Source organism: Dermochelys coriacea, chromosome 8 (genome assembly GCF_009764565.3).
Source record: "Dermochelys coriacea isolate rDerCor1 chromosome 8, rDerCor1.pri.v4, whole genome shotgun sequence".
Lineage (NCBI taxonomy): Eukaryota > Metazoa > Chordata > Testudines > Dermochelyidae > Dermochelys > Dermochelys coriacea.
This window is the reverse complement of record NC_050075.1, coordinates 98,541,912-98,558,407: the sequence shown is the minus strand read 5'-3', so window position 1 is coordinate 98,558,407 and position 16,496 is coordinate 98,541,912. Positions and strand designations below refer to the sequence as shown.

The 16,496-nt window shown below is 40.2% G+C and overlaps 1 protein-coding gene across 15 annotated transcripts in view; it reads left to right on the top strand.

The window, feature by feature from the left end:
* Positions 1 to 16,496, top strand: part of OSBPL9 (oxysterol binding protein like 9) — a 143,839-nt gene that overhangs the window by 79,058 nt on the left and 48,285 nt on the right. For all 15 annotated transcript variants that reach the window (XM_038412735.2, XM_038412740.2, XM_043490936.1 and 12 more), the window contains 2 exons: positions 9,579 to 9,608; positions 11,848 to 11,898. In XM_038412735.2, coding sequence (XP_038268663.1) covers positions 9,579 to 9,608; positions 11,848 to 11,898 — 81 coding nt within the window. The remainder of the gene's footprint in view (positions 1 to 9,578; positions 9,609 to 11,847; positions 11,899 to 16,496) is intronic.

Here is a 16,496-nt window from a genome sequence, read left to right as displayed (position 1 = left end):
CTTTATGATAATATGGTAGGTAGTAGCTAGGATGCTTTGACAAATAGATGTCAGATATCATTGTTCTTCTTCGAGTGCTGTCCCTGTGGGTGCTCCACTCTAGGTGTTGGTGCGTCCCAGCACCATTGATCAGAGATTTTTGGTAGCAGTGCCTGGTCTGGATGCAGGCACTCGGTTGGTATCTCCCGTCTCCTGCTCTGTTTTACCCGCATTCTGCCATATATTTCAAGTTATAGCAGTCTCAGATGATGATTCCACACATGTTGTTCATTTTAAGAACACTTTCACTGCAGATTTGACAAAATGCCAAGGAGGGACCAATGTGAGATTTCTAAAGATAGCTACAGCACTGGACCCAAGGTTTAAGAATTTGAAGTGCCTTCCAAAATCTGAGAGGGACGAGGTGTGGAACATGGTTTCAGAAGTCGTAAAAGAGCAACACTCCGATGCAGAAATTACAGAACCCAAACAACCAAAAAAAAGAAAATCAACCTTCTGCTGGTGGCATCTGACTCAGATAATGAAAATGAACATGTGTCAGTCTACACTGCTTTGGATTGTTATCGATTGGAATCTGTCATCATCATGGACCCATGTCACCTGGAATGGTGATTGAAGCATGAAGGGACATATGAGTCTTTAGTGCATTTGGCACATAAATATCTTGACACTGGCTACAACGGTGCCATGAGAACGCCTTTTCTCACTTTCAGGTGACACTATAAACAAGAAGCAGGCAGCATTATCTCCTGCAAATGTGAACAAACTTGTTTGTGTTGGTGATTGGCTGAACAAGAAGTAGTAGGACTGAGTGAACTTGTAGGGTCTGAAGTTTTACATTCTTTAGTTTTTTGAGTGCAGGGTTTTTTAATGTAATTCTACATTTGTACATTCAACTTTGATGATAAAGAGATTGCACTACAGTACTTTTATTAAGTGAATTGAAAAATATTATTTTTTGTTTTTTACAGTGCAAATACTTGTAATAAAAATAAATATAAAGTGAGCACTGTACACTTTGTACTCTATGAATTGCAATCAGTATATTTCAAAATGTAGAAAACATCCAAAAATATTTAAATAAATGATATTCTATTGTCAGTGTGATTAATTGCAATTTTTTAATCACTTGGCAGCCCTAATTTAAATGTATCCTAATAGTTAATTTAGTGGAGAGTCTAAAAATAATTTTTCTGGAAGGCATCTTTAACTAATTTTGTCTTTCTTCAGTTTAACCAGTAATGTACCAGTTCTTAATGAATCCTGAAATGGCAGTTGCCTCTTCATTTTAGTTTCAGCTGTTGTAGGTTCGGTCCCCAAAGCCTTTCCTTCTGATGGGAATTGTGATTTTTACTGCTATGCTATAGATGTAAAGATTTTTTTTCTAATTGACTTTCTGGTATGGATTTATGGCAAATAGGAATGATCTGAAGAGATTACAAATTACCATTATTTTGGGTCACAAAACAAATGAAGCTACAATATCATGTTGTCTGGTTTAAAAATAGATAACCTCTTAAAAACAAACAAGTCTTGAGAACTTGTTTTGTCTCTTACCCTAGGATCTATTTTGACAGGTTTCAGAGTAGCAGCCGTGTTAGTCTGTATTAGCAAAAAGAAAAGGAGTACTTGTGGCACCTTAGAGACTAACACATTTATTTGAGCATAAGCTTGTGAGCTATAGCTCACGAAAGCTTATGCTCAAATAAATTTGTTAGTCTCTAAGGTGCCACAAGTACTCCTTTTCTTTTTCCTAGGATCTATCTTTCTCTTTAGAGCTTCAGACTTGGGGTATGTCTACACTGCCCATGTTACAGCGTGCCCACGGCAACGCTGTGACATGGGTAGTGTAGACATGCTTTATCATCGGGGGAGAGTTCTCCTGGCAATAAATAAAAATAAAATAAAATATAAATAAATAAATAAAACCCCACCTCATGGGAGCATGGCTACTGGCAATAAAACTGTCTATACAGGCCCTTTTCAGCGCTATAACTTTTGTTGCTAAGGGGGGTGTTTTTTCACACCCTTGAATGACTAAAGTTTTAGCACTGAAAGTGGCAGTATAGACACAGCCTTAGACAACTAAGGTTATTTATTCATATGATCCTAAGGAATGGAATTAATGCCCTTACTACAGCCTCTTTTTAGGGACTAAGAAGAGGAGTGTCCTAATAAACACTACTTTCTTTTTTATATTCTTAAAATATAACAGAGTCTAACCAATACTCTGTGTGTGGAGGGACAGTGGGGGAGGTGTGGGAGTATAATGTAAAAGGAGAAAAAGTTGGTAGAAGTGTACATAGCCAGTCCCTTCTGCAGTTTGCCTGTTTGCAAGGGGTCAGCATAATGCATAAAAAGGAAGATTGGGGTCCTGCAATTAGGGCAGAGGACTGGGAGTCAGGTGACCTGGATTCTGTTAATGGCTCTAATGCTGACTTGCTGTGTGACCTAGCATAAATCACTTTTTGTCAGTGCCTCAGTTTCTACATCTGTAAAATGGGGGTAGAGATACATTAACCTCTTTATTAAAGAGTTTTGAGATCTATGGATGAAAGCACTGTTGTAACTGTGCCTCAGTGGGTAACAACTGAGAATACCAACTTCAGGACAAACCCCTGAGAAATAGGGCAGATGCACCCCAAAACTGGTGGGTATTCTCCCTTAAGGTATACCAAACCAGCAACAAGAGTCAACTTCTGTTTCACCACACTGGCTAACAAGAAGTCAGAGCTGCAACTTCGTTAAGCATTCCAGTCCTTGTATCACCACCAAAAACACTAGACTTTAAGATGAGTGGTTCTTTATAACCAGTTTCATCAAATGAAAGGTTCTTCTGATCCCAAAGGATCAGCCACATACCCACGGCAATATATAACTGAGATTATACCCAAAAATCACACCAATCCTTTAGTATTTAAAATCTAAAGGTTTATTTATAAAAAGAAACAAAGAGAAGGGTGAGAGAGTTGAAGCTAGTTAAAGGGATCCAATACATATTATAATTGCAAAGTTCTTGGTTCAGGCTTGTAGCAGTGATGGAATAAACTGCTGGCTTAAGTCAAGTCTCCGGTTGCTTCCAAATCATTGGAAGGTCCTCATTCCTTTGGTTAGAATGCTCCCATTAGTATAAATTCATAATCCAGAGGTTTGAGCAGGAAAGAAGCAAAATGGAGGTGTTTCCAGTGCCTTTTATAGCTTCTGCCATATGGAGGGAAATCCATTGTTTCAAACAAAGCCCTCAGCACAGGTAGTGGAAAATTGCAGGTAAAAGATGGAGTTTGGAGTCACATGGGCAAGTCACATGTCCATGCATGAGTTCGCTTAGTCATAGCAGGAAAGTCCATTAAGTGTAAATAGGCATCTCTCATGGTCCATTATGAATTGTGTTCCTTGATGAGCCACTTAATTTGAATAGTCCCTTCACGATGTGCAGGCTAAATACCTTGTGGGCATTACCCCAGGAGCAGACATTTGTAATACAGGTTTAGAGCCAATACTCATAATTTGAAATACAAAAATGATACATGCATACAAATAGCATAATCATATTCAGCAAATCATATCCTTTCCATAGGCAACTTACTTGACAACCTTTTTACAAGATTGGTTGCAATTATATAATAGTGGTAGCAACAATAATCTACATGGTCATATTTTAATCAGATAACGTCACAACCATATAAGAGCAAATGTTGTTGTTCTGTTATGTAAGAACATGCCAGGTCATCAATATCAAAATCTCAATGGCAGTATTACAAGAGAAAGGAACTGTTATCTAGTCTGTCAATTCTGTATTAGTACATAGATTAGAGAATCCAGTGAACACTCGGTAGTTTAGCAGGTTCTGCCCAATTTCCAGACCCAGAAATATTAGTTATTACAAGAATCCTGGTGTGCACGAGGGAGACAGTCACAGTTTGGAAAGGCGTTCTGTCCTTGTAATATTTTTATTAGCACAATTAGTAAAAGTACAAACGCTCTAATCCAGGGGTCTGCAACCTATGGCACACATGCCAAAGACTGCACGTGAGCGAATTTTTAATGGCACGCTGCTGTCTGCTGGGGACAGCAGCGTGCAATTAAAAATCCTGCCCGGCCTGACCCGCTCTTCTCTGCCCACCGCTCTCTCCTTGCAGGGCAGGCAAGCTTCCCCCTCCCCCTGCCTCTTCCCCCAGTATGCATGGTTCCTGCCCCTCCTTCTCTCCCTCCCTGCGGCCAGTCAGCTGATGGCCCTTGCCATGGAGTGGGAGAGGGAAAAGCAGAGCCGCAGTGTGCGCTCTGCTCCGGGGACCTTGGGGAAGGGGGTGGAATCGGCATATTCCCTCCAGCCCCCTGCTTTGAGCTGCTCTGGGCAGGGGGCTGGGAGCACCCCCACAACCCCAGCTCACACCCCCAGCCCTCTGCCCTGACCCATGAACCCCCCCCACACATACCCAGCCCCCTACCCTGACTCCTGCACCCTCCTTACACGCTCCCTGCCCTGACTCCGGCACTCCCACACATACCCAGCCCCCCCCCAGCCTGCTACCCTGACTCCTGCACCCTTCTCACACCCCCACACCCCATGTCCTGACTCTTGCACCCCCACATCCCCACCCACACCATGAGCACCAAACGGGAGCTCCTGCACACCCACATTCCCACCTGCACCCCTCGCACCAAATTGGAGCTGCCAGGTAAGCGCTCCACACCCAAACCTCCTGCCCCAACCCTGAGCCCCCTCTCTCATTCTAGCTCCTGGCCAGACCCTGCACCTCAACCCCGAGCCTGCACCTTCACCCCCAGCCCCGTTCTCAGTGCACTTCCAGCCTCACCTCAGTGCAGAGAGAGGAAGAGAACGGGGCAGAACCAGGGAGAAAGTAGGTACCTACTCTGTGTGGATAGGACCGGGAATCTCAGACCAGCAGTGGGCTGAGGGGGCCAGTAGCCAGGACCCTGGCTGGCAGGAGCCCTCGGACAGAACCCCAGACCGGCAGCGGTCTGAGCCGCTCAGCCCACTGCTGGTCTGGGGTCCTGGCCGCTGGCCCCGCTCAGCCCGTCTCCGGTCTGGGGTTCTGACTGCTGGCCCCTTGCCAGCTGGGGTCCCGGCCGCCGGTCCCGCTCAGCCTGCTGCCAGCCTAGGTGAACAGAACCCCAGGCCAGCAGCGGGCTGAGCAGGCTGGCAGTGTAAGATCAGCATTTTAATTTAATTTTAAATGAAGCTTCTTAAACATTTTGAAAACTTTGTTTATATACAACAATAGTCTAGTTATATAATATATAGACTTACAGAGAGACCTTCTAAAAAAACGTTAAAATGTAGTATTGGCATGTGAAACCTTAAATTAAAGTGAATAAATGAAGACGTGGCACACCACTTCTAAAAGGTTGCCGACCCCTGCTCTAATCCATCAAAGTAGATAGAGATGATATAAAACTGTCAGTACATTTAATTGCCCATATACTCACACCATCTGTTGCGGAGACCCCAAAGGAGGTGAGACAGGCACTCTGAGTGGTTGTCCTGTCCCTGGTATGCCAAGATCCCAGTGGCTTAGGCAATGGTTAGCCCTGATATAGGGTTCTGTGGCCTCCGTGAATATTCATAAGGATGTCTTGCCTCCTCCGTCCATTTCTAGATTTCTTCACCCTGATATTGTTGGGGTGCGCTCTCCTTATAGGTTAGTATGTTAATTACCTTAATCTTATTGGCATATACTTCAGTTAGTTCTTCTTCGAGTGCTTGGGACCTCTATTTGGTTCTGTCCAGACTTCTGGGGCTGCCATTTGAGCCCTTGGCAACGTGCTCCCTGCTCTCTCTCTCATACAAAGTGGTGTTTCTGGTAGCGATAACCTCAGCTAGGAGGGTGTCTGAGCTCAGGGCCCTAACATCAGAGCCTCCCTACACCATGTTCTAAAAGGACAAGGTTCAGCTCTGGGCTCACCCGGCTTTTTCCCAAAGGTTGTCTCCCAATTTCACATCAACCAGGACATCTTCCTCCCTGTATTCTACCCTAAGCCACACTCCAGCACCAGGGAGCAACGGCATGACTCATTGGATGTACGCAGAGGACTAGCCTTCTACATCGAGAGAACGAAACGGTTCCGAAGGTCCATCCAATTATTCATGGCAGTGGAAGGCAGAATGAAAGGTCTTCCTGTCTCCTCTCAACGTATCTTGTCATGGATCACGTCATGCATTTGGGAGTGCAACAGCTAGGCAAAAGTGCTCGCTCCTTCGATCATTGGGCACTCCACCAGGGCTTAGGCCTCTTCAGTAGCATTCCTGGCACAGGTTCACACCCAGGATATCTGCAGAGCAGCAAAGTGGTTCTCCATACACACTTTCACCATGCACTATGCGATTACCCAGCAAGCCAGAGATGATGCGGCCTTTGAAAGAGCGGTGCTCCAATTAGTGGACAACTCCGACCGCATCTCCTGAATTTGGGCTTGTGAATCACCTGATTGAAATTGATATGAACAAGCACTCAAAGAAAAAAAAACGGATACTCACCTTCTCATAACTGTTTTTTTTTTTTTTTTTTTTTTGAGATGTGGTGTTCATGTCCATTCCAATACTCACACTCCCGCCCCTCTGTCGGAGTAGCTGGCAAGAAGGAACTGAGGGAGTGGTGGATTGGCAGGGCCCTATATTGGACGCCATGAAGGCGCAACTCCATGGGACGCCTAGGCCAACCCTATGGATACTACTAAGGGAAAAATCTGAGTCTTGTGAGCTGCAAGTGGCTCTTTAATGTGTGTCCCGCAGCTCTTTGGAGCACATGGTATTAAAACACTGTGTGATTTAGTATTAACCAATTGTAGTTGATAAAATAATACTTAGTCATTTTGCTGTCAGAATTATAAAATCCCCCATCATACTGTTTAAATATGAATATTATGGCTGTTAAACCATTTTTTAAAATTGCAATTAATTGCAAGATTAAAAGAAGTTGTGGTTAATTGCAGGTTTTTAATCACACTGTTTAAAGAATAATAAAATGCCAATTTAAATTTATTGTAAATATTTGTGTTTTTCAACATTTTGAAATACTGATTTCAATTACAACACAATACAAAGTGTACAGTGCTCATATTTCTTATTACAAATATTTGCACAGTAAAAAATGAAAAAGTCGAAGTATGAAGGGGCATACCAATGTTTAGCATGTCTGACACATAATTACCTTGCTATGCCGGCTAGAACAGTGTCATGCGAACACCTGGTCTCGCTTTCAGGTGATACTGTAAATAAGAGAGCAGTATTCTCTTCCGTAAATGTAAACAAACTTGTTTGTCTTGACGATTGGCAGAACAAGTAGGATTGAGTGGACTTGTAGGCTCTAAAGTTTTACATTATTTTGTTTGAGTGTAGTTATGTAAAATAAAAATCTACATTTGTAAGTTGCACTTTCATGATAAAGAAATTGTACCACAGTACTTGTATGAGGTGAATTGAAAAATACTGTTTCTTTTTTACAGTGTAATATTTGTAATGAAAAATGTAAAGTGAGAACTGTAGATTTTGTATTCTAGGTTGTAATTGAAATCAGTTTGAAAGTATAATTTGAAAATGTAGAAAAACGTCCAAAATATTTATAATCAATTTAAATTGGTATTCTGTTCTTTAACAGTGTGATTAAAACTGCAATTAATTGTGACTATTTTTTAATTTAGTTAATTTGTTTTAAGAAAAGGAGTGCTTGTGGCACCTTAGAGACTAACTAATTTATTGAGCATAAGCTTTCGTGAGCTACAGCTCACTTCATCGGATGCATTCAGTGGAAAATACAGGGGGGAGATTTATATACATAGAGAACATGAAACAATGGGTGTTACCATACACACTGTAACGAGTGATCAGGTAAGGTGAGCTATTACCAGCAAGAGAGTGGGGGCGGAGGGGGACCTTTTTGTAGTGATAATCAAGGTGGGCCATTTCCATCAGTTGACAAAGTCTGAGGAACAGTGGGGAAGGGGAATAAACATGGGGAAATAGTTTTACTTTGTGTAATGACCTATCCACTCCCAGTCTTTCTTCAAGCCTAAGTTAATTGTATCCAGTTTGCAAATTAATTCCAATTCAGCAGTCTCTCATTGGAGTCTGTTTTTTGAAATTTTTTTGTTGAAGAATTGCCACTTTTAGGTCTGTAATTGAGTGACCAGAGAGATCGAAGTGTTCTCCGATTGGTTTTTGAATGTTAATGATTCTTGACGTCTGATTTGTGTCCATTCATTCTTTTACGTAGAGACTGTCCAGTTTGGTCAGTGTACATGGCAGAGGGGCATTGATGGCACATATCACATTGGTAGATGCGCAGGTGAAGGAGCTTCCGATAGTGTGGCTGATGTGATTAGGCCCTATGATGGTATCCCCTGAATAGATATGTGGACAGAGTTGGCAACGGGCTTTGTTGCAAGGATAGGTTCCTGGGTTAGTGGTTCTGTTGTGTGGTGTGTGGTTGCTGGTGAGTATTTGCTTCAGATTGGGGGGCTGTCTGTAAGCAAGGACTGGCCTGTCTCCCAAGATCTGTGAGAGTGACGGGTCGTTCTTCAGGATACGTTGATGATGCATTGGAGAGGTTTTAGTTGGGGGCTGAAGGTGATGGCTAGTAGCGTTCTGTTATTTTCTTTGTTGGGCTTGTCCTGTAGTAGGTAACTTCAGGGTATTCTTCTGGCTCTGTCAATCTGTTTCTTCACTTTAGCAGGTGGATATTGTAGTTGTAAGAAGGTTTGATAGAGATCTTGTAGGTGTTTGTCTCTGTCTGAGGGGTTGGAGCAAATGCTGTTGTATCGAAGAGCTTGGCTGTAGACAATGGATCGTGTGGTGTGGTCTGTATGAAAGCTGGAGGCATGTAGGTAGGAATAGCGGTCAGTAGGTTTCCAGTATAGGGTGGTGTTTATGTGACCATAGCTTATTAGTACCATAGTATCCAGGAAGTGGATCTCTTGTGTGGACTGATCCAGGCTGAGGTTAATTGCTTGAGTTAACTGCGAATAATTGGCAGCCCTAATGATTATATAGTACTGGGTGGTAAATGAAACAATGAATCACACTCCTGTGGCTCGTTTGAGTAATGTTGATCGCTAATTTGGGACCTGAACCACTGAGGTCTGAATCTCACTGTTAAGCTATTGTCTTATAGGCTTTCTTGCATTACAGCTGTAATTTATATCTATATCTTACCTTATACCTATGTTTTACCTGGAGCCAATACCTATACCTATAAGCTACATAATAATGCCCTTTCAGGTTAAAATGTTCAGTATCATGTATTTCAGTGAATAAGTCTTGTCAGCTGAGCATTAAGACTGAGGGATTACTGTAAATGGTGGATTTATAGTGTAGTGCTTGGATAGCTCTCACCTGATCATGTTGCTGGTTTAATTCTTAATTTGATTTTTTCTTGTCCCTTACAAATAATAAGCATTTTTTCATACATGTCTACACATATATAGAAATTAACATGTTTTGTTGAATTCTTTAGGTATTTAAAACTTGTCGTGTTCTAGTCCAATATATAAGGGTGCAACTGGGGGCTATAATTCTCGTTTTAGCTACATTATTAAAAATATTTATTTTGTTTTCACAGAAAATCGAAAATCTCAAAGAAACAACCAATGTAAGTTTCTTTTAACTTTATCATCTATTATATGTAGACTTTACAGCAAAAAGTCTTATATTTCATCCTGTTTAAATCTTTAAAGTTCTAAAAAGTATGACAGCAGAAAAGGAATTTGCTGCTTTTACAGCTGTGCAGGAACCAGATATTTTATTTCGTGGAGGAGTTTCACAATTTTGAAACCTTACATTGCATTTCAGAATGGAAGCAAAAATGTTACACATTTCCTGAAAACAAACATTTGGAAAATTTTTGTTTCAGGACATTTTAAAAGTTTCATTCAGATTTTGACTTTTTGATATTTTTATAGTAAAACTAAAAACTTGGAACAAAATATCACTTAGAAACAGAAAATTGAAATTGTCCATTAAAAAAAGGTTGACTTGAAAGAACAATGTTTTCCAGTGGAAGAACATTCCATCAGAAAATGTCTGAGCAGCACTAGTTTTATTGTTAGCAAGTGTTTGTCTTTTTCTAAAAAGGGCCAGTAAGGGTATCTCTGTATAACTTTAATGCCATTGAGAACCCACTTCTCCAGATCTTTCTTGGGCTTTTTCATGTGGTCCTTTTGTGGTTTTCCTCTAGCCTTGCTGACACGTCATTCAGAGATACCATTGTTAGGTTGTCTTCCTTCTTCCTGTTCTGTTGTTCTCTGTGGGTCCATCCTTATTATCCCTCCTGTTTTCCTCTTGCACTTACTCCAGGTAAACTCAGCTATTTATAAAAAGAAAAGGAGGACTTGTGGTACTTTAGAGACTAACAAATTTATTGGAGCATAAGCTTTCGTGAGCTACAGCTCACTTCATCGGATGCATACAGTGGAAAATATAGTGGGGAGATTTTATATACACACAAAACATGAAACAATGAGTGTTAACATACACACTGTAACAAGAGTGATCAGGAAAGGTGAGCTATTACCAGGAGGTCGGGGGGGACCTTTTGTGGTGGTGATCAAGGTGGGCCATTTCCAGCAGTCTACAAGGACAGTAGGAGGGGAAATAAACAAGGGGAAATGGTTTTTTACTTTGTGCATAGTGATCTCTCATTGGGACTCTTCTGACACTCAAATGTACCTGTCTGTTCCTAACCTCTTCCTACTCTTTCTGGGCATCTCTTCCTGCTTGTCTCTTTATCAATATTCCACCCTCTCTGATTGTCAAGCTGTGGGGTTATCTTTGATTTCCTCCCTTTCCACTTCTCTTATCATATCCAGGCTTTCACAAATCTTGTTTCTGTTTCTATTAAAGTTTCTAAAGTCTGTCCCCCTCTCTCTATCCCTGCTGTTGAATCACTGGTTCACCCTTTCCCCAGTCTCCCTGACTCTATGTTCAGTATACCCAAGGTTTAGCAATTAAAATTGTGTTCTGCTCCCTCCCCATATCCCCTTTGAGATCATGTCAGAATCCCCCCTCCACAGATCCATTCACTGGCTCATAAGTAAAGATGACGTTTGGACTTCGATACTGCACACACACTCTTTTCCATCACTCCCCACTGCCAACCTGTACCATCCCCATCTCCTTGCTCCTTTCATCATCTCCTCCCCCATCTCACTTTCCTGCCATTTTAACACGCTGCTCCATACAATACAGACAACAGCCTTGTTTTCTGTGATAAGTTTCTTCACACTCCTTCAAACCCACTTCTTTCCTTGCTGTCCAGGTTTGACTCCCTCTCTGGTACAGTCTGCTCCTCTCCTGTTTCTGTCTCTAAGAATTGCCTTAAAAGTATCAGAACTTGCATGATTTGCTCATTATCTAGAACTTGCTCCTCCTTTCTCTTTTCCGTCCCTTCCTTGCCCTCTTAACTTAATCTTCTCTGTCTCTATAATTTAAGTTATGGCTTTGGATTAGGGGATATCGCGGTGGTGGTGGTGGTGGTGGTGGTGGTGGTTTTTTTTAACTGCATTGGTATGACATTTACATAGAGGCTTATTCTAAATTGTTTCTCTTAAGTTTGAAATTGGTTTCCCTTCCCTCTTGCTCCGTGTTGTTATATGTTGCTTGTATGGTTTCTTTTAACATGCCATATTGATCCTATTTACAACAGAACATGCAAAAAAGTAAGAGGAGAACAATAGATTGTGACTCTACCAACCATGAGTGGCCCTTCTTAACTGCTTAGCCAAAATCTTTTAGTTAATGTTCATCATGACCAATACGTTTTTGATAATAGCTTGTATTTTACAGCATTTGTGAGAGAGAGAGATATTAAATGTTTTTTTTCCTCCTCCTAGAGTATGGTAGAATCAATAAAACACTGCATTGTGTTGCTGCAGATTGCTAAAGTAAGTATACTGGTATCCTGAACTTTAAATTGTAAGACACTCTCACAATTGTGAAAACTTGTATTCTCTTTTTTACATTTGCTTAAAATATAAGTCAACACTCTCTTTTGAAACAATTCTGGTTATATTTTAAAATATGATTGTGATTAATTGGTTCACGGTGCTGTCTGATTTTAACTTTTGTTACTGTATTAGAGAGTTCTGTAGGAAATAAATGTGGTGTGAAGTTCATACTCAAAACCAGACATTACTCTAGCCTTTGGTTTTTGCCAATAAATCATACTTATAAAATTATAAACTATTTGTTTTGAAGCTTTTAGATGTAACAGTTTCATTTTGTAATAACTTGCAAATGTTCTTAGATATGTGGATAAAGTCTATTATATTGTAAGAAGAAAGCACTTCCTAAGTTTGAGCACTTCTAAGGTTCCTTGAGTAGATAAAACAAGAAAAGTCACGCTTGGCTGTTGTATCATAAAGTTTGCTTCCTGTTTCTGAGTTGATTCTCAGAATGCATTAATAAACGTAATAATGGCAATGTAGCCAGCAGATCAAGGAGGTACAGTTAAGATGATCTTGTGGTGAGTTCAGATTTTCATGTCTGGTAAGAAGCAGGATGGCAGCAATTATGGTTTTTTTACTTGTCTGCCAGTGTTAGCTTATTCTCTGTCCCTGGTGAAGAACCTGATGGGTTATCCACTCAAAGTAATCCGCTATAAATTATAAAATCAATAGCTAGAGTGTTATAGCATAATAACTGTAATATTACCAGCATTGCTTCCAATAAGAACAGAGTGTATGGTGACCTGCTGCAGCCCCAGGTTAATGACTGTCATTGATGTTACTTTGAACCTGCTTCTGAGTTGCATGTAACATGGGAAACTCTTTATTTGTCCTCCATACTTGCCTTGGGGTACAAGTGAACAGGACACCTCTTCCCAATCTATTAATTCCTTGAAAGGGTATTTTCAGGTAGTTTAGACCCAAAATGTAGGTTTTACAAAACCCAACCTTTTAAAATGCCACTCAACTTCTATATTAAAATTATTATAGTGAAGAGGGCTTGCAGTTTGGCTAATGCAGTGTTGTTAGTCATGCAGGGAGACCCAGAAAGTGAAATTAGCAATAAAAGTAAATGAAACTGACCACTCTACTTTGCGCTTCACACAGATCGGACAAGAATGAAAACAGTATATTTTTAAAAATCCCTTTTAATATCTAAATTCTGATCCAACAAGATTCTTGCAAGACCTTAATGTTTTATTAACATAGATAAGGAATTTTAAAATTTTTTGATTCCCAACCTGACATTGGGCCTTTTTCAAGTAGAAAGTTATATTATATGAAAATAAAATACAGGAAATGCACTCTGGCTTTTCCACACCACTTTGGAAAGTGTTCGGTATGCCTCTTAAATTCCGTTTGAGTATTTAAAGTGTTCTTTCTTAAAGTTGTAGTTTTTTGGGACTGACTTGCTCTATTTAGGTTGTTAATTACAACACTGTCCAATTTACTGTTTTACATGCTGCTGGCATATAATACGTAGGCCCCTATTCTGCGAAGAGTTGAGCCTGTGCATAAGTATTTGCAGGACTGAGACCTTGGCAACCTAAGCACACCAACTTGTAATGAAGCTCTTGAATACTTTTAAGAAAGCATCAGCTGTATTCTAGACTAAAAATATTTTAAAAAAAAGTTTTCAAAGATAGTGCTCCTGGGCTTAATCCTGTAGTGCCAAGTACATCCTGTGATGCATTGATGCACTGGGAATTGGGAGCACTTGGAACCTCGCAGGATCAGATCCTTCTGTATTTAGGATCAGTTCAAGATTTATGTGAAATTCAGTATGCTCAACTGTCGTCTTAGTTAACTTTTTTTTTTCCAAGTAATTTTCAAGGGTAATGTATGAACAGCTTTGATTCCTGTCATAGAGGAGATAAAGTGAGAATGTCTTTAATTGCTAACCAGACAAAATACAGTCAAACTAATTTTAGGAAAACTGTTAAATTGGTGGGGGGGAAATTGCATTAACTGAGATGTTTATATGGAATAATAATATTTTAAAAGTTTAAAAAATAGATCAAATATGTTAATGCAACTTTTGTGTATTTAAAAACATGGTTACAGTTCAGATTGGATTTATAGTAATTGTCTCAAAGGCCATAATAAAATTTGCTCCATGTAAACCTGGAGCTAGAAAAGCCTATTCCTTGGGGTTTTATTTGTAGATTAAATTTAGTCCAAATCTTGACTTGCCAGTTTCCTTATGAAGAAATGTAAGCTTTTAGTGTTAAGGTGTCTGTTGGAAAAACAGTGTTTTATGTCCCCTTCTGGTCCTTAGTTTCAAAACTAAAAACTGTGTGCTAAAATTGTTAAAGCATAATTTAAGGTAGTTTGCTATTGTCACATAGGTTCAGTACATACAAAATTTTGTACCTGGTTTTCATCCCTGTGTAGCTGTACCATTGCTGTCAATGGTGTAAGGTCTAGTGTAGACCATGCACAGGCATATTTAGCACCATGTCATCTAATTCGATTCAGAGTTAGCTGACGTTGTGATGAACATCTATGCCTGGCTTATGCTATAATTTTCACTGTAAATAGCACAAGTGCAGCTGCGCTGTAGTTGCTAAAATGGGCAACGTTTCCTAATGCAGATTCTCCCTAGGAGGCATTGAAACCTAATCTTCTTCAAAGTTTGTCACAACTGATTGAGTTGGCTCTTTGTCCCTGTTAAATATAAAATTTCCAGATCTCTCTCATGACCAGGGTGGGTTATGAGGAAAAAAGACAGACAAATATGGCCTATAATCTTCAACTGATACCGATACAAACGTTTGAGTTCTAGTAAGTGGTTTCTTGGCACTGGAAAAGCCTGAAGTAGTAGCACCCTCATCATGATTGGGGCTCTGTTGTTCTAAGTGCTGTACAGGTACAGAGTTCGGCACAGTTTGTGCCCCAGTGAGCTTACAAATGTAGTATTTGCCTTTACTGAATTGGACCAGTGTTCCCTCAAGTCCTTCCTTTAGCACCAGTAACTAGCTGGTTGCTCTCTTAAAAAAATAAAAGAATTACTGTAGATTTTGAGTTTTGCCAGCATGTACTCTTTTTTTTTTTTTTTACACTTGTTTATGACTTTTGTAAATAATTCAGAGAGAAGTTTTTTGTTTTAATGTTCGGTTTATACACAAACTGGGAAAATTTAATTGAACATAGAGAAAATATCATATTCCCTATAAGTCCTCCCTCACCATTTTAATTCCTGCCTCCGCCATCTTAAACGCCCTTCACATGTACATATAGTTTGTGGCTCTACAGTACTTCTGAATCCTTTAGAAAGCTACATAGATCTTCTCTTGAATTGGTTTAATTTCTGATGCAAACGTTAGCAGTTAGTCCTATTCATAGCACTTGGATTTTTGTACAACTGCATTGCATTGCATATTGAGGCTAGGTCCATTAATGGCTATTAACCAAGAGATCTGGGACATGACCCCATCCTCCCGGTGTCCCAAAACCTCTACCTGCCAGAAGATGGGACTGGATGACAGGGGATGGATCACTCAGTAATTGCCATTTTCTGTTCATTCCCTCTGAAGCATCTGGCACTGGCTGCTCTTGAGAGACAGGTTACTGAACTAGATGGAGCATTGGTTTGACCCAGTATGGCCATTCTTATGTTCTTATCCTTTACTTAGTCGGTTTATTGCCTTGTGTCTGAACTGCTAGCCCTGAAACTGCTTATTGATGTCACTATTATGCTTCCATTTAGTTCTCTTTTCTATAAACATTTGAGATTTCAGCATTATTCTCCTTCCAAAGCCACAGAGGCAAAATCTGGCTAATTTCTTTTTGTCGATTCATAGGCCAAGGCCAGACAGGAGCCCTGTTATCTTCTCTGACCTCCTGTGTAGCACAGACCATAGAATTTCTCCAAAATAATTCCTAGAGCAGATCTTTTAGAAAAAATCCAATCTTGATTTAGAAATGGTCAGTGATAGAGAATCCACCATGACTCCCTGTAAATTGTTCCAGTGGCTAATTACTCTTACTCTCAAAAAAAAAAAAAAATTTACACCTTATTTTTAATCCGAATTTGTCTATCTTCAACTTCCAGCCACAGGATCGTGTTATACCCTTCTCTGCTAGATTGAAGAGCCCTCTGTATAAATAAAGACTGAAATTGCCCCACTTTTTCTTGCACATGTGTAATGGATCTACATAACTTGTGTTCTAGCAATAATACGTAATATAACTACACTTGTATGTGGAAAGCAGATATTATGCTTTTATTAACTAAGCATACCAGCTCTCAGTAGCTAGAAACTTAGACTTTTTTTCTTCGAGTATTGTCAGTGTGGGTGCTGCACTTCAGGTATGCATATGCCCCTGTGCCTTTGATTGCAGATTTTTTTGGTAGCAGTGCCTGTTCTGCCCCAACATGCGCCCTACACGTTCTTGTGCCCTGTACCAAGCCTATATAGGGCTGCATGGGCGAACAATCCTCAGTTCCTTCTCAACTTGTATATATCTATGAAGACTGCCTTCTTGGTGACTATCACTTCTACTCAAAGGGTTGGAGAGATGAGGGCTGTAGT